At 61.5% G+C, this 19,029-nt stretch overlaps 3 protein-coding genes across 5 annotated transcripts in view; 2 read left to right on the forward strand and 1 right to left on the reverse strand.

Annotated features, from left to right (window-relative positions):
• Nucleotides 1–628: 628 nt before the first annotated feature.
• Nucleotides 629–6,898, reverse strand: ARFIP2 (ADP ribosylation factor interacting protein 2). 3 transcript variants are annotated; one of them, XM_066619428.1, is made up of 9 exons: nt 6,799–6,898; nt 5,591–5,704; nt 4,750–4,858; nt 4,164–4,259; nt 3,855–3,970; nt 3,543–3,764; nt 2,161–2,318; nt 1,799–1,973; nt 629–1,625 (listed from the first exon to the last, which is right to left on the reverse strand). In XM_066619428.1, exons 2-9 carry the CDS (start codon nt 5,693–5,695, stop codon nt 1,470–1,472), a joined length of 1,137 nt encoding a protein of 378 aa, XP_066475525.1. In that variant the 5' UTR covers nt 5,696–5,704; nt 6,799–6,898; the 3' UTR covers nt 629–1,469. The 3 variants fall into 3 exon arrangements, with proteins under 3 accessions (XP_066475525.1, XP_066475526.1, XP_066475527.1); XM_066619429.1 differs by lacking the exon at nt 6,799–6,898 and adding an exon at nt 6,584–6,765; XM_066619430.1 differs by lacking the exon at nt 4,164–4,259.
• An 8-nt stretch (nt 6,899–6,906) lies between these two features.
• Nucleotides 6,907–7,446, forward strand: TIMM10B (translocase of inner mitochondrial membrane 10B). The gene is made up of 3 exons (XM_066619432.1): nt 6,907–7,001; nt 7,085–7,180; nt 7,259–7,446. Exons 1-3 carry the CDS (start codon nt 6,972–6,974, stop codon nt 7,430–7,432), a joined length of 300 nt encoding a protein of 99 aa, XP_066475529.1. The 5' UTR covers nt 6,907–6,971; the 3' UTR covers nt 7,433–7,446.
• A 239-nt stretch (nt 7,447–7,685) lies between these two features.
• The window catches only part of DNHD1 (dynein heavy chain domain 1), a 74,022-nt gene continuing 62,678 nt past the window's right edge, over nt 7,686–19,029 (forward strand). Inside the window, 11 exon segments of the mRNA XM_066619433.1 lie at nt 7,686–7,787; nt 8,166–9,117; nt 9,423–9,626; nt 9,754–9,864; nt 9,956–10,112; nt 12,048–12,299; nt 12,468–12,611; nt 12,747–12,819; nt 13,149–13,393; nt 13,985–14,228; nt 14,326–14,483. Coding sequence (XP_066475530.1) covers nt 7,760–7,787; nt 8,166–9,117; nt 9,423–9,626; nt 9,754–9,864; nt 9,956–10,112; nt 12,048–12,299; nt 12,468–12,611; nt 12,747–12,819; nt 13,149–13,393; nt 13,985–14,228; nt 14,326–14,483 — 2,568 coding nt within the window. The 5' untranslated portion in view covers nt 7,686–7,759.

The following is a 19,029-nucleotide window of genomic DNA, read 5'->3' on the forward strand; positions in this document are numbered from 1 at the left end:
AGAACGGAGGGGGGGTGCTAGTAGCACTTCCGGGGTGGCCGCTGGTCGTCTTGTCTTTATTGCCCCTGCCTGCCCTCGCCGCCAAGCAAGAGGGGGCGCGACACGGACAGGACTGGCACAGGGAAAGCAGGGGGCAAGCTATTGGCCGGGCTCCAAGCAGACCACCTGTCTTTGCTGTCCCCACCCGGGCCAGGTTCCTGAGAATTCTGCGACACTCCAGAGCTAAATTCTGTGGGGGCAGGCAGCTGATCTGGGACAGAGGGACCCGCCCTGCTGGCAGCCCTGGAGGGGGCCACTGGGGTCACCCTGAGGCCCACCCCAGCACAGATCCTCCCAACCTGGAACTCCCTGCATTTTGGTACTTCGGAACAGCAACTGCTGGGTGTTCAAAAAGCAGCAAGCAGCCCTCTGCTGGGAGGGGAAGACACCCCAAGCTGGGGCTGGGATGGCTCTGCCCCCCATCTACTGGCATCAGGCCTCAACCCCCCTCCCGTCACATCCCCAGCACCCTGCAAGCCCTGGCCACAGTTCCCTTCCCGCACCATGGACTAAGCGGGAGGGGGGGGCGCACAGGCCAGGATGAGGAGAGGACACACCTGACTCCACCTGCAGCAGGACCACAGAAGACTGTTTTTCACCCTTTATTGGGAATCTTTACAGAGGGGCTGGAGCGTGGCCCGGGGCTGGAACTCGCAGAAGAAGCCCCAGAGCCTCTGCCCTGGTGAAAGCAGAAGGCCTGAACCCCCCAGACACACACAGCCCAGGAACGTAACACAGGGACACTGGCCATGACACACACACACACACTCGCGCTCTCACTCCACCTACCCACCCAGGCACGCACAACCCTCCAAAGCCAGAGCTGGGCAAGGCTGGGGCGGTGGTCCTCCTCCCTTTGGCCAACTCCAGCCTGGGCTCATGACCTCCCCCTACCCTCACAACCATAGCAGCAAATCAAAGCCCAGCCCTCCTCTGCCCAGCGAGACGCCAGGCTTGGCTGTGGCCGACAAGGGACAACACATGGACAGGCTCGTCTGCCAGTCCCCGTGGCCCTGGAAAAAGGGAGCACCCAGAAACACGATACGCGTGCCCATCACGGAGGGAACAGGACACCACTGCTGCAGCCCCCCCCCCCCGCTTGCTGGAGTGCTTGGAGGCTCACAAGCAAGGTTGTCCCCCCCATCGTCTTTTGCAAAACGGCTGGGCGAGGGGCTCCCTGGCGCCCAACCCAGTGGGGATGTGAGGTTGGGGAGCCCCCTCCACGCACGACACCAGCCTGCGCGAGGAGGAGGAAAAAAGTTGCTCCTGCTGCGGAGCCGCTGAGCTGCCCTGCGCCCACCCCTGCCCCAGGGGTGGGGGTGCAGGAGAGAGGAGCGGGGCTGAGCGCAGCTTCCTGCTGCCCTCGCTCAGAGTCCAGGTCCATGGAAGGAGGGGTGGAGGGGCGGGCAGGGGGCGGGCAGCGGCAGCTCTCACTGCTCTTCCAGCCAGGAGGGCTTGTCTGCGCCAGGGCTCTTCAGCCGGACATTGAACTGCTTCAGGGTCTGCTCCAGCTGCTGCTGGTTGCCCGCGAAGTAGGCTGAGATGGCGTTGTGGAAGAGGAGCAGCTGCTTGTGCATCACTTTCACCTGGCCGGGGAAGGACCAGAGGGGCAGTCAGTCAGTCAGCGGTACCCTCCACCCCCACCCAGCCGCAGTCCTGCCTCATCCTCCAGCTCAGGAGAAGTCTCCTGGTCAGAGGGGCTGTCTATGCCCCCCTGGCAGACCCTCCCTCCCTCCCTCCCCCCTCTTCACTCCTCCACCTTGTTCTCCTCCAGGAACTTCAGCTTGACGGCCACATCTGCCCGCAGCTTCTCGTACTTGGTGCGATGGGCCTGGAAGTTGGCCTGGGCAGCGTCCAGGCGACACAACGTGGCTGCATCACGAGGGCCCATGTTCAGCTCCTCCAGGTCCGTGCGGTAGGCATCGTACTCCAGCCTGCGCCACCAGGGCAAGGGGTCAAAATGGCTGCTGCTATCCCCCCAAATGCAAGTATGTCGTTGCCCCTGCTGCCCCACAAGCAGAATGGAGAGAAAGGGGCCTTCTTGGTTTCCTCTACCTTCCTGGCAGGCAGACGTGCACAGACAGGGTGGGGAGGAGTGCACGTTCCCTTCGCAGCCCCTACCTGGCGGTTTCGTACTGCTTGACGGTCATGAGCGTGTCCTCCATAGTTTTGTTGACCAGCGTGTTGATGCTGGAGACAAAGAAATTGACGGCACCCAGGAGGGTCTCCCCGTTCTTGCACAGCAGCTTCTGTGTCTCCGCATTGTACCCAAACTCCTCCTGTGGGAGATGACGGGGGGGGGAAGGGGGAGGACTGCTCAGCAAGAAGTCCCTTGCCAGAGCCACAAGCCAACATCACACCAGGGTGCGCAAGAGACTCATGGCCAGCACACCAGGGATGTTTTTCAAGGCAGGAAATCCACCCCCACATCCCAGTGTTTGGGGCTACTTCTGCTAACAGAGACCTCTGGGGGAACCAAACCGCCCCCCCTCCCAACATCCTGGCACTGCCCATGCATTCTCAATGACGAAAGGACCAATATGAGAGACAGGCTCCTGTTGTACAAGGAGAAGTTGACAAAGGTCTCCTGGCATGACCCCCCCCCCGCCAGAGAAGTGCCACGGGCACACTTGCAGTCCTCCTCTGCTCAGACAGGTGCCTCTTCCGTGTACCTGGGAGATTTGCTCCACTCAACTCAGGTTCTCCGGCACCAGGCCAGCTGCTTCCTTCCCTGCCCATGTCAGCAATCCTGACGCGGCCGGCCTCCCTGCTGCTGTTGCTGAGTCTCCCACGAGAGGCTCAGCACCTCTCCTCACCCGGCCCCCTGGGTTCCTGGTGCCCACAGCTTCCTTAGAAGAATCGGTGGACCTCCCTTGCTGCCCCCAATCTCTGTAGGTGAGCCCCAGAACAACAGGGTGCCACCTCTCTCTCCCCCCAAGGACCTTCACACCGCCATCTTTTTCCAAGCTTCTGGCTCCGCCGGATCAAGCCCATCTAATCGAGCACCTCTACAGACAGCAGTCCCCAGGTGAGAGACCAAGGTGCCCCCCCCCGCACTGCTCCCCCCAGGAATCACTCAGGCAGGCAACATCTCAGCTGGGAAGGGGCATGCAGCCAGCATGGCCAGAAGCTAGCAGCAGGCGTGTCCCTCCCTCCCTCCTTCCCTCCCTCCGTGGCTGTGTCCAGCGCCCTTTCGAGGCCACGCCAGCGGGCTGTGACAGTCCACTCAGGAACGTGCTGCTGAAGCTGCACCCCGGCCACTACTGAGCGCACCTGCTCCCTGCCCTGGCCTGCGCTGATGCTCCAGGCCCCTCCAGGCGGGGACTTTTCTCAGGGACAAAGGGAGTCCTGCCGGAGCAGCTGCTGGAGCCACACGCACCCTCCTGCAAAAGGCCACGGGAGGGGGAGCTCTGGTGCTGGTCACCGGGCCATGCTGCGTGGCACGCAGATTGTGGCCAGAGCTGCCCACAGTGGCGGGGGTGGGGTGGCAAGCACGCACACACCTGCAGCTCTGGGGACTTCTGGCTCAGGTCGGAGAAGGCGTCAGCCAGGGCATGCTGCGTCTGGACCAGGCTGTAGAAGTGATTGGTGAGGGCCCGTGCAAGGCCCAGGACGCACTCGTACTTCCGCTTGGTGTCACGCAGCAGCTCGATCTGCGTCTCCAACTCCAAGTCCACAGTGCGTGAGCCACGTCCAAAGCGCTCTGAGAGCAGCTGCTTTGTGCACTGGGGGGAAGGGCACGGGATGGTGCAGGTCAGGGTGGTGCAGGAGGCCTCGCTGCTGCTCACCCCCTCCCTCCAAGAAAACTCATTCACCTTGTACGTGTTGATGCCCCATTTCTTCACAATGTCGAACTTCTCCACAGCAATCCCTCTCGTGGCCTCCTCGCCTGTCATGGCTGGGTTTGGGTGCTGCTGGTGCAAACTGGAGCCTGCAGTTCACAAAGGGGGGGGTCCTTACCAGGGAATGCACAACTCTCCCCCCCACTATGTCAAGCACCCCACAGTAAAAAAAGAAGACATGGAAATACTGGCTCTGCCTGCCAAAGGTCTGGCCTGCCCCCCCCCGGCCATGTAGTGACCCACAGAAATCCCTGACCCGCCCACCCCCAGGCAGGTCAGTACCTGAGACAGCGGCAGCCTGGCTGGCTATCCGACTGGCAGCCGATGGACTGGGGGAGATGAGCAGTCCACGGGGTGGGTGAGATGGAACAAGAGTGCCTGAAATGGAGGGGACCCAAGGCAAGGCAGACATGGGCATCAGGGTGGGTGGGGGGTAGGTAGGTAGGTGAGGAGCCTCAGAGGGAGGAGAACATGAGGGAAATGGAGTGATGAGCCACGGCAAACACAGATATGGACACAAAGGCCAGGTGCAAAGACCCAATCCGGGGGGGAAAGAAGACAGCTGGCAGTGGGCGCCCCAGCAGGCGCTGCTGGAATAGCAAGTAGCCTCTCCTTCCCCTGGGAGTGGGTGGTCCCACCTGGACTCCTCTGGCCCAGGCAGGAGGGCAGCAAAGACGCCTTCTCAAAGAAGGGCTCGCTGGTGGCTGCTCTGCCCGGGGCATGAAAACCCAGCTCCAAGTGGGGGTGGGGGTGGGAGGACCCTCTTCCCGGCCATCCAGGGGCAAAGGCCTCTAAACGGGCAGGACAACCCAGAGGAGGCTTGCAAGAGTGGAGAGACCCCCCACCCCATTGCCCTCTGGACCCTGACCTTTGATGGTGCTGGTAGGGATGATGCCCTCAGCCGTGCCCCCGTAGCCCCCAGACACAATGCTGGTCTCGTTCAGGTTGGGTCCTGACACCATCACCTGCTGCAGGTCCTGCAGTAGGCAACAAGAAGAGAGAGAGGTGGAGGCTCCCGTCTGGGGAACGGCCAGGGAGAGTCTCAGCCCCCACACGCAGCCAGCTTGCAAACAGACTTGACAAGATGGAAAGTCAGGATCCGAACTCCACCACACGGGTGCAAAGACTGGCTGGGAGGTGCCAAGTGCCTGGGCAGGCTGGCTAACCTGGCAGACAGCAGGCTAATATGGCTTGATGTGCCAATTTGGGAAAACCAAAACTCCCACCTACAAAGCATGGGGGGCTTCTCCGAGTTCTGGAGCACAAAGAACTGCAGCAGGTCACACGGGACTGAGGAGCGGCCATGGCCACGCGGACACTTTTGCGAGGCGGCCAACTTGGCTTCTCGCACTCACTGCTCCTGTGTCCAATCTTTTACTCACTCCTTCAACACACCCTGACTGTTCTCTCCATCTTGCTTCTTTGCTTGCTTTCACCAGCGTTGCTGTGCCCATCCTGGTCCCAGACAGGGGGTGCTGGGGAGTGCCTGCCCGCAGGACTTCAGCCCCATCCTGGGGCAGCACAGACCAGGGCCCGTCTGCCTCCGCTCTTCTTTGAAGAGCTTGCGTTGGGGCAAGGAAACTTGCTGGCTGCCTCCCAGAGACAGGCTGAGCTGCCAGCCAGCCAGCCAGCAGCTAAGCTGGCCAGCCCAGCCACTGTCCTCCCTGTCCAGCCCAGCCAGCCCCAAGTGCCCCCCCCACCCGCATCACCTGCTCCAGACCGTCATCTTCCGGAAGTCGCCTGGAGTCTCCGTTACCGTGGATGGGGATCTCCATGGTGGCTGCCGCCTTGCTCATCAGTCCCCCGTCCGACATACTCAGGGTCTGCGGGGCAGAGAGGGCTGCTGAGCCGCTTGCTGGCACTGGCCCCTCCCCTCCCCTCCCCGTTCAGAAGCCTCGCAGGTCTCTTCCCTGACCAAGCCCTGCCCGCCCCAATGCTGGTCCCTTAAGACCTGGGCGCCTGGTTGCCTCCCCCAACCGCTGCCCTTGGAGCGGGGAACCAACCTCGCTGCCTGCGATGCCTCCACCGGATTAGCTGCAGCAGGCCAGGCTGCTAATCCCGACGGGCAAACAGAAGGATCCCGCCCGCTCCGCCCTTCAGCAAGCAGGGGCATTCCCCACTCGTTCAGCGACGGGGCCCAGACGCCCAGCAAAGAAACTGGGAGCAGCGCGAATCGCACTGCTACCCAAGGCCCACCTCCAACAGCCTGGGGAAGGGAGGCCCCCCCCCAGGAGGAGCAAGATGCCCCCAGGCCGGCTCTCCTCCGACTCAAGGGCCCAGGCAGGGCCCAGGCCAGTAGCTCCGGAGGCAACCCCAGTCCCTGCTCCAGCCTCTGGGCGAGGGCTGCTGCTGTGGGCAGGGGGCTTCCCAAGGCCCTCCGAGTGGCAAACGCTGCGCCCCCTGAACGCAGCCAGGAGCGGGCGGCCTCCCGAGCAGCCCTGGTGTGGGGGCGCAGCTTCTGACCGCAGGCCCCCCAGCTGAGCCACCAGTCCCCAGGGAGAGCGCCTGCTGCTTCGCAGGACAAGCACACAGCGCCCCGCCGAGGGCTCCAGAGCCCCGCAGCGACCACGCGGGCCACAAGCAGCCCCCGCCCGGGCCGGTCCTGCGGGCGGAAACGGGCCCCCCGCAGCCCTCCACGGACCCCGCCAGGGCTTCTGGGGACCGAGGGCCCCGGCCAGCGTCCGGACAACAGGGACGCTCACCGGCCACCGCGACCCTTCGCGGCAGGAGCCCCGGCCGCCCGGAGCGCACAGGGCTGCGCGCGCCTCCTCTGCACGGAGCGCGGCCGCGGCCTCTGTCGGGTCCGGGTCCGCCGTCGGAGCAACAGGCGGCCTGCAGCGCGGAGCTGGGCGCCACGTCGGAGCAGCCCTTCCGGACGCGGGGCCGACTCCGCCCGCCCTTCTCTCCGGGCGCGTACCTGGCTGCGCCGGCGGCGGCCGGCCGGTCCCGGAGGCTCCGGCGCGGGTCGGCGGCCCGGGCGAGCAGCTGGCGAGCGGGCAGGCGGAAGCGACGTCAGCCGCGTCCCCCGCCCGCAGGGTCGGAAGTGGCGTCTGGCGGCCCCGCCGGAAGCGGCGGGCGCGGAGCGGCGAGATGGAGCAGCCCCAGCAGCAGCTGCGCAGCGTGAGTGGGGCGCGGGGGCTGCGGGGCGGGCGCGGGGGCGCGGCCCGGCCGGCCGGCTCACCCTCCCCCTACTCTCGTTGCAGCTGCGGGACTTTCTGCTGGTCTACAACCGGATGACCGAGCGGTGCTTCCAGCGCTGCGTGGCCAGCCTGGGCCAGCGGGCGCTCACCGGAGACGAGGTGCGTGGCCGGCGGGGCGGGCGGGCCGGCGGGGCGGGGCCGGGACTCCGCCCACCGCACTCCCTCTCGCTCCCGCAGGAGGCCTGCCTGGACGGCTGCGCCGGCAAGCTGGTGCGCTCCAGCCACCGCCTGATGGCCGCCTACGTCCGACTCATGCCCGCCCTCGTGCAGCGCCGCATCGCCGACCACGAGCCCGCCCCCAGCCCCGCGCACGGGCCTCCGGCGGCGCACGAAGTCGGCCCCGTCCAATAAAGGCCTCGTCCTTCCCCGCCGCCCCCGCTTCTCTGTTGCGCGCCGCCCCCGTCCTCGCATGCCCGGCAGGGCTCGCTCCGCCTTCCCGCTGCTTCTCCGCAGCCCGCGCCCCCTTCCCGCCCCCGATCCCGCGAGCCGGGGAGGAAGCGAGGGCGCCCGCGAGCCGGCCGACCGGCAGGCGGGACGCGCGCCTGGGAGCCCCGCGGGCGGGCGCGGCCCCAGAGCCCCTCCCCGACGGGCGCGCGAAGCCGGCAACGGCCGTGGAGCCGCCAACCGTCGGCGGACTCGAGCCGGCCAGCGCGGCGCTCCGACTGCAGCGGAGGCGAGATGGAGCCGCCCCCCGCCGCCCCCGAGGGTGAGGGCCCCGTGAGAGGTGCCTCTGAGCGCGTGCAGAGCGCTCCTCTCTGCAGAGAGCGGGAAGCGGTCTTGGCTGCTCCAGGCCGCCTGGAAGCCTCTGCCAGGCCCGGCCTGGGGCTGGGGGGGGGGGTCAGCGGCTCCTTCTGCAGTGGCCACGGGGCTTGCCGCCTGTGTGCTCCCCCGGCAGCGACAGAGGCTGGCATCAGCAGGGCCGGGACAGCGAGAACTAGGCAGGGGGCTTTGCTTTCCCCAGAGGCTGTGGTGACGCTGCCTGGCCCGGCTTCTAGGTGGCGAGCCGTGTGCGCTGCTGAGGCCCAGGCCTGACACGCTCCCCGCAGAAGCCGTGCCCGCAGCCAGCAGCGTGTGTCTCTTGCAGGCTGCAGAGTGCCTGGCAGGCCACCGCTGGCCAGGGCAAAGGTGGACCGTGCCTGGGCCTGGCCCATCCGCCAGCGCCTGGCCACGCAGCTCCGTGAAGCCGGGCGCGCAGAGCCCAAGCAGGTGGACGTGCTGGTGGCAGAGCTGGTCGCCGTCTTCGGGGCGGTACTGGAGAAGGGCAGCCGCCAGGCTTGGTTGCGTCTGCTGGACGTCCTACGGCTCTTGACCCCCTTCCAGGAGCTGCTGGCCGAGCGGGCAGAGCTGGCACCCTACCTGGAGGGCCTCTGCTACCAGTACCGCAGCAGCCAGGCCCTGGTTGCCGACCTGGACATCCTGGGGGCTCTGGGGCAAGCCTTCCCCAGGGGGCGCGCTGTGCTGGGGCCCCCTGCCCAGGCCTCTTGCTCCTCCCAGGAGCCTGCTGGCTCCGCTGCAGTGCTTCTCTCCAGCCCCCAGCCTGTCTTTGCTGCCTTGCCCTGCCCTTTCACTGCCAGCTGGGCTCTGGGAGAGGCTGCTGGGGTGCTGCAGCCAGACCCGGTCTCCCTCCAGGAGTTGCAGAGGTGCGTGGGGCTGGTGGGCAGCGCACTGGCTCAGGGGGAGACCCCCTGGGCCGGCAGCCTGAGCCTCATGCCGTTGACGCTCTCCACTGATGTGCCGGCCGAGTTTCCCTGCGCAGAGACAGACGGCAGCAGCGACGGCAGCCCTGCGAGGTGAGGCCCCCGCTTCCCTGGGAGGCCCTTGGGGTGTCGCTGCCAGCCCCGTCACCCTTTTCTGGCTTGTTGCAGGCGCTCTCTGGAGCCAGGCAGAGGAGAAGTCCCGGGACCCGCTCCAGGCCCGGCAGCGGACAGGGGCCAGCCCCTGACTGGTCTCCAAGCAGCCGAGGTTTTTGCCAGAAACCGGCACGTGGGAAAAGTCCATTTCCTGTATTTCAACATTGCTGCCAACCGGCACTTCAGGTGCCCGCTTCTGCCTTGGCCCCCACTCAGTGGCCCCGTCCCGTCCCAGCCGCAACCCCCTTCCTTGCTTGGGGGCAAAGAGATTTTTCTGCTCAGGCTGGCCATTTGTACCAGCTGTCTCAGGCTCCTGGCCAGCCCTCCATCTGTCCAGGCCACTGCTGCCTGCTCTGACTGGCCCAGAAGGGTCCCTGCATCCAGCCCTGGGGCTACCTGGGATCTGCTCTGCCGCTGAGCTATGGGCCCCCCAAGCCCCTCCTCAACTCTGCATGTTGTCAGCCGTTCTCCCCCCACCCACTTCTCCACAGGCCTTACGACCTGGTGGCCGTCCCTAAGTGGCTGAGTGATCCTCAGCACTACATCTTTTCGACCTTTGGGGTGCTGCGTGTGCACCCAGAGGAGGGCTCCGAGACCATTTCGCTGGGCGCCTGGCACCGCGAGGCCCTGCTGTGGCAGCTGCTGCAGCACATCCCCTTTTTCCGCTTCTTCCTCGTCCGCAAGGCGTTTGCCTGGTAAGGATGGGCAGAGGGAGGGACTACCTTCTCCGTGCTGTGCCTTGCTTGTTTGGACTGCGGCTGCAGGGAGCCAAGGAGGGGCGTGGAAAGGGTGGGTCCTCATCGTGGGCCCTCCTGCCTGCAGCTGGTGTGACAATGTCAAGCACCTGCAGTACCTGAAGCGCCGAGAGATGCTGCAAAGCCGACTTCTCCACGCCATTCCTCACTTTGGTGTTGCTCTGCTTCACATCTCCAGGTAAGGGGCAGGGCCCTGCACCTCCAGCGTCACTGTAGTGGTGGTAGGGGAGGTCTGCTTGACCCAGCAGGCGTCCCCCTTTCCTTTGCAGACTCCTGCAGGAGCTGCGGTCTGTCCACTGGCTGCCAATGGACAACTCCCGGTGCTATGACTTCCCAGAGCTCAAGTGGGCCCTGGCCCAGGAGAACAACAGTGCCCGAGGGCTTCTCAGCAGGTTCCTGACCCTCTGCTCCAGCATCTTGGAGCTGGTGAGTGGATGAGTCCTGGAGGGCTTGACTTGGGCAGGCAGAGGAGCTGTGCCCTTCCCACGCCCACTGTTTCTGGCCATAGCGAGGGTGAGGTGCGTCATCTGTTGTTGGACAAAACGCCCTCCCAAAGGGGCATTTTGATCTCTCTGAAATGCAAGAAGCCGCATAAGAACGTAAGAAGAGCCCTGCTGGATCAGGCCAAGGCCCATCTAGTCCAGCTTCTTGTATCTCACAGTGGCCCACCAATTGCCTCAGGGAGCACACTAGACAACAGACACAACCTGCATCCCTGCGCCCTCCCCTGCATCTGGCAATCGGAGGCAGCCTGTGTCTCAAACCAAGAGCTTGCACAGACTTACTATGACTTGTAACCCGGAATGAACTTCTCCAGAAACGTGCGCAATCCAATATGCACAGGCCGGGTTAGGGCCCTGGTTGTTTGTTTCAGCAGGCTCGGACAACAGGCTGCGCCCCATGGTGGCCCTGAGATGGAGGTTGGGAAATGGTGGCATGGTGTCCTTTGCCTGCATTAGGTCCTGCGTGCCAGGTGGGCATCACCCAGGCCAGGCTCTTGCTGTTTTGCTTGGGCTAATAGGCAAGGGGCCTTTGCACCAACAGTCATGCAAGTTGGTTGGTTGGAGCACATGTGCACCCCCTTCTGCCAGCTGGCTTGGGAGCAGTCTTGCCTTTGGAGAACTCTGCTGCACCCCACCTTGCTTGGTCTGGGAGCTCAAGCCTGATGATGTACCCGTGACCTGGGAGCCTGTTGACTAGGAGGTGAGCACGGCCAGGAGCAGGCTTGGATGTGCCACCTGTGCCCGTGGCCCGTGTGCGAGGCACGGATCTCTGACTGGGTGGAGGGGGAGTCCCCTCTACACAGAGCAGTCTCCACCAAGAGATGGGCCGTCAGGGCCTGGCTGCCTGTCACTGATTGATCCAGGAAATGTAGAAAGGAGCTCCTCTGCTGGTGCTGCTCAAGCAAGGCACTGCTCTCTGCTCTTTAGCAGGGGGGAACCACCGTCCCCCAATCCGCCAGGCAGCTTTTCCAGGGGCTGGGGCTGGTTTCTTTTCTGCATCTTTTCCAATTGCGAGTCTTGGGAACTGGGAGCTGTTTACCTGTGGAAACAGCTTTGTGAAGTACTTTTAGTTTTTGTTTGAAAGAAGTATGTCATCATCGCTGTCCTCATCGTATGACAAAAATGGCAACAACGCGAACAGAAACATCACAAGAGACTGAGACTTGGTCATGGGTGTGACGTGATTATGGACAGAACACACCAAAGTGTCATTGTCATTTGGGGAACTCAGAACAATTTCATATTTTGAACCACTGCAGCTTTCTGAATGACGCTATCTGATCTGCAAAAACCAGCGCTTTGAGGAACATTGTCCGTACTGTGAGAGCAGCTAATTGACACAGAGGTCTCGGGCTGAGACTTGCATCAAGTACTCAAAGGCAGTCAACAGCATTTTCAAATTTTTGTCCTTGTTGACTGGCTGCAATTCCATGCACACTTTCTTGAGAGTTAGCCCCGTTGAAGACAATGGAACTTCTGAACATAAGAACAGCCCTGCTGGATTGGGCCCATCTAGTCCAGCTTCCTGTATTTCATTGTGGCCCACTAGACGCCTCAGGGAGCACACAAGACAACAAGAGGCCTGAATCCTGGTGCCCTCTGAGTAGAAGTGCATAGGGTTGTGGTTTGTGTTGCATGTGGTTTGGGATAATAATACTATTTCGTTGTATTGCTTTTTGATTCCCGTTCCTGGTTGCTGTACTTCTCGAAACAGAAGAACATAAGAACAGCCCCACTGGATCAGGCCAACTCAGAAGGCTCTGGCCTGGCCGGCTCTGCAAGCTCCACGCCTACAGCCTGCCCTGGACCTCCCTAACCACAGCGGCAGCCTGATCTGTGTGCATGTGTTTTGTGGCAGGTGCGTGACGACACCTACCAGATGGTGCTTGGCCTGCAGGTGCAGGTGCAGGACTTCAAACTGTACCTCACCAAAGAGTCACTCTACCACCAGCGCAGGCAGTTGGAGGGGCTGCGTTGCCGCTTGAAGGAGGCAGAGTCCTCGCTGCAGAAGCTGGGCTTCCTGGCCATGCTGGTGAACTTCCTTATTAGCCAGAACTTGGTCTCCGCAGTGCAGGAGGAGGTCACGGCCTTCGTCACTCACACCATGAAGGTCCTGTGCATGTGTGTCGGGAAGGCAGGGAGCACCCCTCGGGCCTGGCTGTGGCTCCCTGGGTCCTTGCAGGGGTCCCACCCCACCTCTGGCCTGTGGAGTCCCTTGGAAGCCCAACCTTGCCCCGAGCGCTCCTGCTCACCCAGCCTTCTGGCCTCCTTCCTGCAGGCGGATGGCATCAGCCGGAAGGCCGTAATCCGGGTGCAGCTGGTCTTCAGTGGCGACAACCAGCTCATCCTCTTCCCTTCCAGCAAGGAGCTGGAGGCCTGCCTGATGGGAGCTGTGAGCACAGTGGTGCAGTCCGTCCTGCAGGTGGGCCAGCCTCTCCTCTTTCTTCCAGGTCAGATGGGGGGGCTGAGGGCTCAGAGCAGGCTGTGCCCTGTCCTGCATGCCAAGCAGGTGGCGGCCCCAAAGAACCTCCACCCCAGTGCTTTCTGTCTCCTTCAGATCACCCAGTTAAGAAGGGACAGTTCAGAGGCGCAGGAGGGAGCGGAGCAGCAGCAGGAGCCGGGCCAGTCAGGCAAGAGTGCACCAGGGAGGTGGTGGGCACCCCGAGCACCCCCTTCACCCTTGAGTGGAGCCACTGCAGCACAGGGCCCGTTCTGCAGTGGCTCCAAAATGGAGGGCCACCTGCCTCCCCAGTCCGTCTTCCCAGGCCTGTCATGCCAGGCAAAGGTGCCGCTCCTTCGCGGGGCTCAGGGAGTGCCCCCGGGTGCTCCGCGTGCTGATGCCACTGCCCCCATTCGTTGACCTTGACGGAGGACTCTTGCCCTGACCCTTGCAGTGGGAGGGTCTGGCTGCCGCTGTCGTCGGGTCCAGTGCAGACGTGCCTGCTTTGTCACCCTACAGTGCGCAGGGTGCGGGACGCTGCCTGGATCCTCAAGCACCTGCAGCAACAGCCTGCAGCAGGGCAGGCTGGGGAGGAGCCGCAGCTGGTGAACCGGCTGGATCTGAGGACTGTTGGTGGCCTGGAGGTGGTGGGCCAGCGGCTGAGGGGCCAGTACCCTGTGCTGTCGTGGGCGCAGCTGGAGAAGGACTTGCAGACAGACAGCATCATCCAGAAGGCCCTGGCGAAGCAGTGGGCCTTGCTCACGGTATGTGAGGCAAGGGGAAGCTCCATCCATTGTGGGGGGCAGCGCTGTCCTCATTTTTCCAAGGCCCCCTTGACAGGGGGCTGAGATTGGTGCCCTTAGCCTCAGAGGCGGTTCCTCCTCCTCTGTGGTCTGCTTGTGTTCCTGGCCCAGTGGTGGGGCTGGGGCGGAGCGAACAGGAAGAGGCTGTGTTGAGGGGCCTCTGGGTGCGCAGGCGGAGTGTGTGTGGGGTGATCCTCAGGCCAGGCTTCTGAACTTGCTTCCTCTCCCTTGTCAACTCCAAATCCAATCTCCCTGTTCTGGGGACTAGCTTGGTGCCTTTGTGCTCTTCAGCCAGAGTGCAGAGGCCCAGGGAGGACCACCTTCCTCACACTCTTCTCCATGGAGCTTTGCAAAGGACAGGCCTGGCCCTTTAACAGAAACCGGGTGTTTGGGGAGTAGTTGGGCATGTTGTTGGGGGAGCGGTGGCCCACTGAAAGCCCGTGTCCAAGGGAAGCTATGCCTCTGAGCACGTACAGAGGGCATTTCTGTTTGGGGTCTACTGGGGGTGGAGAATGCAGGGCCCTGAACAGTGTGGTCCCCCCATGCCCGCAGGCTGCGCTGACAGAGACACGGCAGCTCTGCCAAGAGTACTCCTGGCTGACAGAGATCTGCGCCTTCGTACGCAGCTGGGGCCCCTCCCAGCTGGAGAGCATGAAGGGTTGGCCAGCTGAGGAGTACGTCAACCGCATCCTCAAGCTGCGGACGTGGGTGAACCAGGTCCAAAAGGTGCCCCAAGTGGTCACCACCTACAACTGCCTTCTCTTTGTGGACTGCAGCGGCGTTCACCAAGATGTCCGTGAGTGGCGGGGGCTAGGGCAGGGGCCCCCCTCCTCTCCCCTCCTGGCAAAGACCAGGTCCCTGAACCGAGCCCCCCCCCCCCCGTGTCCCTGCAGTGCCTCTGCTGGCCTCCATCAGCGAGGACATCCTGTCCCTCCTGCACCAGGAGACCGTCCAGCGCAGCGAGCTACTCATTGCAGAGCTGACTGCCGTGCTACAGCTGTATATGACTCTGGGTGCCGACATCTTCACCATTGCCAGGTGCTCTCAGAAGGTAGGCCTTCCTCCTCCTCCTCTCCACGAGCAGGACGTGATCCCCCCCCCCCCAGATTTCTGGCTTTTCAAAGCAGAGAAGGGAGAAGGAGTCTCTTGTTGTGGGCCCAGGGATCTCTGCCTGGGCTGCAGGCCTGTTGCCACTAGAGAGAAGTGGCGGCCATGCTGTGGATTGGGCCGGCTGGTGTCCCTGTGTCTTGCATGCGGTGCCCTGACCTCGTACCATCTGCGGAGGGAGAGCCAGTCAGCAGCAGAGTGGAGGCAGGTGTTCTGAACTGGGAGCGCCTGGCTCCAGCTTGGTGCAGGGGGTGGCCCTTCTGCCTGCCTCTGCCTGGACTTCCCACCTGAGAGCCAGAGCGATCCTACCTGGAATGCTCTCCCAGGAACCATCGGTCCCAAAGTTCTCCTGTTCTTCACTTTAGGAGATGTCCCTTCCACCACCAGGAGGCAGGGCTAATTCAAAGCATTGTCTCCTCCTGCTGTGGAGTCTAGTCCTGGTGCTCCAGGGAGCAGGGCAGGTTCTGAGGCTGGAGGGAGGTAGAACCAAACTGGCCAAGCCGCCTGGAGTCCCTTCGGGGAGACAGGCAGGGTAAAAATAAAGTTGTTGTTATTATTATTATTACCAGCAGGTCTGTAAGGTGAGGGCCCTCTTCAGCAGCCCCAAAGGGGGAAAGGGGTCAGCATGACACAGGGCTGCCTGCGACCCTATGCCTGCGGAGGGCTGTCCTTGCCCACTGTGGATCAGTGGCAGACCATCACCGGCAGAGGGGGGTGCTGAGGACGGGGAGTGTGGGCCGTTCTCTGGAGTTTGTCAGGACTCTTGGGGCAGGTGCTGTAAGGTGCCCGTGTCCAGATACACCATGGTGAATGCTGGACTGGAGAACAACAGCCAGTCCCACAAAGCCCTGGGCGGTCCCAGGTCTCTGTCTCCTTTTTCGTACCCAGGAAGTACGGGGACAGGCAGGTTCAGCACTGGCGCAACACCGGACAGCCTCCTCATCGCAGAACAGGCGTTAGAACCTCTGGGCCTGAACAAAGGCACCTGGTGTTGGAGGAGAGGAAACGCGGGGTCCTGCATTGCTCCAGAAGAGGCGGTTCAGGGCAACATCCTGCTCCTGGCCATCTCCTGGGCACACTGGCACCCTGCCAGGGGGTGGTAGCCTGGTCCGGTCTTCACACTGCTGTCTAAAGCCAGGGTGGCTTTGTGCTTCCAGAGTTGGACTTAAACCTGGAAAATCCAGGTTCAGAGCCCTGCTCAGCCACAAAGCTGTCTAGGTGACCTTGGGCCAGTCACTGCCAGCAGTGGCGGTCAGTTTCCCGGCGTCTCTCCCATAGGGTGAGACTGAAGATTCCTGTGAGAATCAGGCCTGACCCTCAGCAGACCCGGGATGGCAGCACTTGAGGGCTGGAGGCAGTAGCCATCCCCGTGCCAGGCGTTTCCATACAGGAGTAGCACCGTGCAGTTCCCCCCACTGCTGGCTTCCCAGTTGGGGCTGAAACTTTGTCGTGGGCCCTTGCGAAGGACTGACTCCAAACAGGCTCTTCCTCCACCACATCAGTGGGGCCGGTGTTGGAATTGGGAGCTCTGTCTTCAGGCCAGACTTGAACTTTCTCCATGAAGATGAGCTGGTGCTGAGACCTGAAGGCCAGTCCATTTTCCATCCGTCGGAAAACGCAGCCGTCGGTCTTTGCCTCGTTCTGCCCCCACCCCCGAAAGGCGTGGCGTGCAGCCGGCAAGCCTTGTGCTTTGTGTGGAGAGGACTTGGCAGCTGAGGAGGAAGGCTTCCCTGTTTGTGGCCTTTAATAGGCCTCGCAGGGGGAGAACTCTGTCCCGCTGGCACGGAGGTGGCTCAGACAGCCTCCATCAGGATCACAGCCCGCTCACTCAGGGGTGGTGGTAACTCCAGCCACCTTTGAGAGCTGTTCCCCACCAGCAGCGTGCTGTAGAGCACCCATCTGGTCTTTCACCCAGACCTTCTCGAGACGTGGACGTGGCTGCGTCAGCAGCAGCTGCCCTGACAGGCAAATGCTGCAGAAAGTGGTGAGGCCCTGAAGGGCTTCTGCCTTACCTCACCCACCTAGTAAATCGGCTCTTAGTCTTTGCTAGTGGTGCCGCCACTGGCGGACCCAGGGCGGGGCAAACGGGGCAGGTGCCCCAGCGCTCACCCTCTGGGGGAGGCTCCACCAGCCTCACCCCCTCCCCGACCTTTTGTCCTTTTCTTAAAGGAGGAGGGGTGCTCATGATCTCTGCTGGAAAAGCAGCAAAATGCTCAAGGGTCCTCTAGGCACCCCCTGCACTCTTCTCCTCTCCTCCAGCCCTGACCAATCCCAGGGCGAGGGGCACGCTGGGAAATGTAGTCCTTGGGGCGAGGCCACACGTGGGGAGTGGATGAGGGAGGGAGGCTGTACAGAAAGGGGATTGTTGAAGGCACTCAGGGCTCTCCACTGACTGAGTATCAGCCAAGCAGCTGACCTGCTTCTGCAGCCCTACCCCTCAGCCAATTTCTGTCTGCTCAGAAGTAAAGTCCCATTGTGTTCAATGGGTCTTACTCCCAGGTAACTGCGTTGAGCTGAGGTATTCACTCTGTGCCTGGGGCCTCCCTGGGGGGCGTGGCATCTGGAGCAGAGAGGTGGCTGTAGCTGCTCAGCTCAGCTGCACCTGTGGCCTCCCCACTTGCTGCTTTTCTGGGCTGTGGACAGGTGGGTGGGGCAGTGGGGGAGGTGGGAGAGAAGGCCGGCTGGGCAGCATCTGAGGTGCTGCATCTCGTCAGCACAGGGCGAGCTCCTGGCAGGCTTCAAACTGGGACGGAAGAGTACGTACAGGCAGCGCAGTGCAGCGCTTTCCTCTGCTTGGGAAGGAGGGAGCCCAGCCTGCTCCAAGTGCCCCGGCCTGCATTCCTCTGTCTTGCCTGGGGGAAGGGGTGGCATCTGCATCTGCCTGTTGGGGTGTATGTGTGTGAGCAGCACCCATCTACTTCCGGGGTGAGTTGTAATCTTACTCTGTGTGGCTGCAATCCTATCCACACTTTCCTGGGAGTAAGGCCCATTGACTCAAATGGGACTTACTTCTGAGTAGACCTACATACACTTAGGGCCTTTGTCAGCTTAACCAAGGATCTTCACCTTTCTCTTTTTCCTCCCCCTTCAAAAAAGAAAAAAAAGCTACTCTTGATGGCTTTGCTTCCAAAAATTGATTAAAAAATAAAAATACCCATTCCTTTTCAGCCTCCCCCCCTTTTCCCTCCTTCCTCCTGGGGGGGAACTTCCCATTTTGGCTGCTATTGTAAGACAAAAGGCACAGTCTGAGCTAGGTCTACTCAGAAGTAAGTCCTATTGTGTTCAATGGGACTTACTCCCAGGAAAGTGAGGTTAGGATTGCAACCAAACAGCCTCTGGTCTCAGTTTGCATTTAACAGATACACACAAAACAAAGTCTACCCCTCCCCCAGCAAATTCATCACTCCCCTCTGTGCTGCTAACAAACTTGGGGCACAATCCTAACCAGGTCTACTCAGAAGTAAGTCCTATTTTGTTCAGTGGGACTTACTCTCAGGTAAGCGTGGTTAGGATTGCAGCCTCAGAGTGCTGGCAGCTGTTTTTTTGTTTCTAGTGTATAATTGTAACACCTTCATCCCCATTTTGGGGGTAACTGAGGTGTTGTTTCCAAATAAATGTGCTCAGGATTATGATTTATGGGCAACTTCTTACACTGCATTTTAAAGAGACAGCACTTTAGGATGCAGTTATCTGTGAAGAATGCTTTTGATCAGATATTTTCAGAGTTCATAATGCTACTTAAGACAGAACTGTATGTGTGGGAGATGTGCCAAGATTGTAAAATATTCACGACCCTGTGACAATTTAGGGCCCAATCCTATCCAATTTTCCAGTGCCAGTGCAGCTATGCCAGTGGGGCATGCACTTCATCCTGTGGTGGGGAGGCAGACACAGAGGCCTCCTTAAGGTATGGGAACATTTGTTCCCTTACTTTGGGACTGCACTGTGGCTGCACTGGTGCTGGAAAGTTGGCTAGGATTGGACCCTAAGGCTGCAATCCTAACCTCACTTTCCTGGGAGTAGGACCTATTGAACTTCTGAGTAGACTTGCTTAGGATTGCGCCCTAACAAAGTAATGTGGCACAAGTTTTTGTAAGCTAAAGTTATTTCATCTACCATTTTTACATTGCTATCTTCTATAATTCGGTAATAATAAATTTAATTAATTAATTAATTCGGGGGGGGGGCCAAAATGTTAGTTTGCTCCAGGTGACAGATGGGCTAGGTATGCCACTGGGTGCAGCCCCTCAGTGGGGCCTTCTTGTTTCTTCATATGTGGTCCCTCGCAATTGGGACATGCTTGCTGCCCTCACATGGCCTGTTTCCCAACTGGCATCCTCATTTGCTGGGGGTCAGAGGGATGTTCCAGCTCTCCAGGGGGATCTGGAGGCAGGACACACTCCCCAGCAGGGGGAGACAAGCTTTGACTGGCCCTGCCCCCTAGTGGTAGGAGGAGCACCTCCCAAGGGTCAGGAGTGTCCCTCTCCCTG

Source organism: Tiliqua scincoides, chromosome 3 (assembly GCF_035046505.1).
Source record: "Tiliqua scincoides isolate rTilSci1 chromosome 3, rTilSci1.hap2, whole genome shotgun sequence".
Classification (NCBI taxonomy): Eukaryota; Metazoa; Chordata; class Lepidosauria; order Squamata; family Scincidae; genus Tiliqua; species Tiliqua scincoides.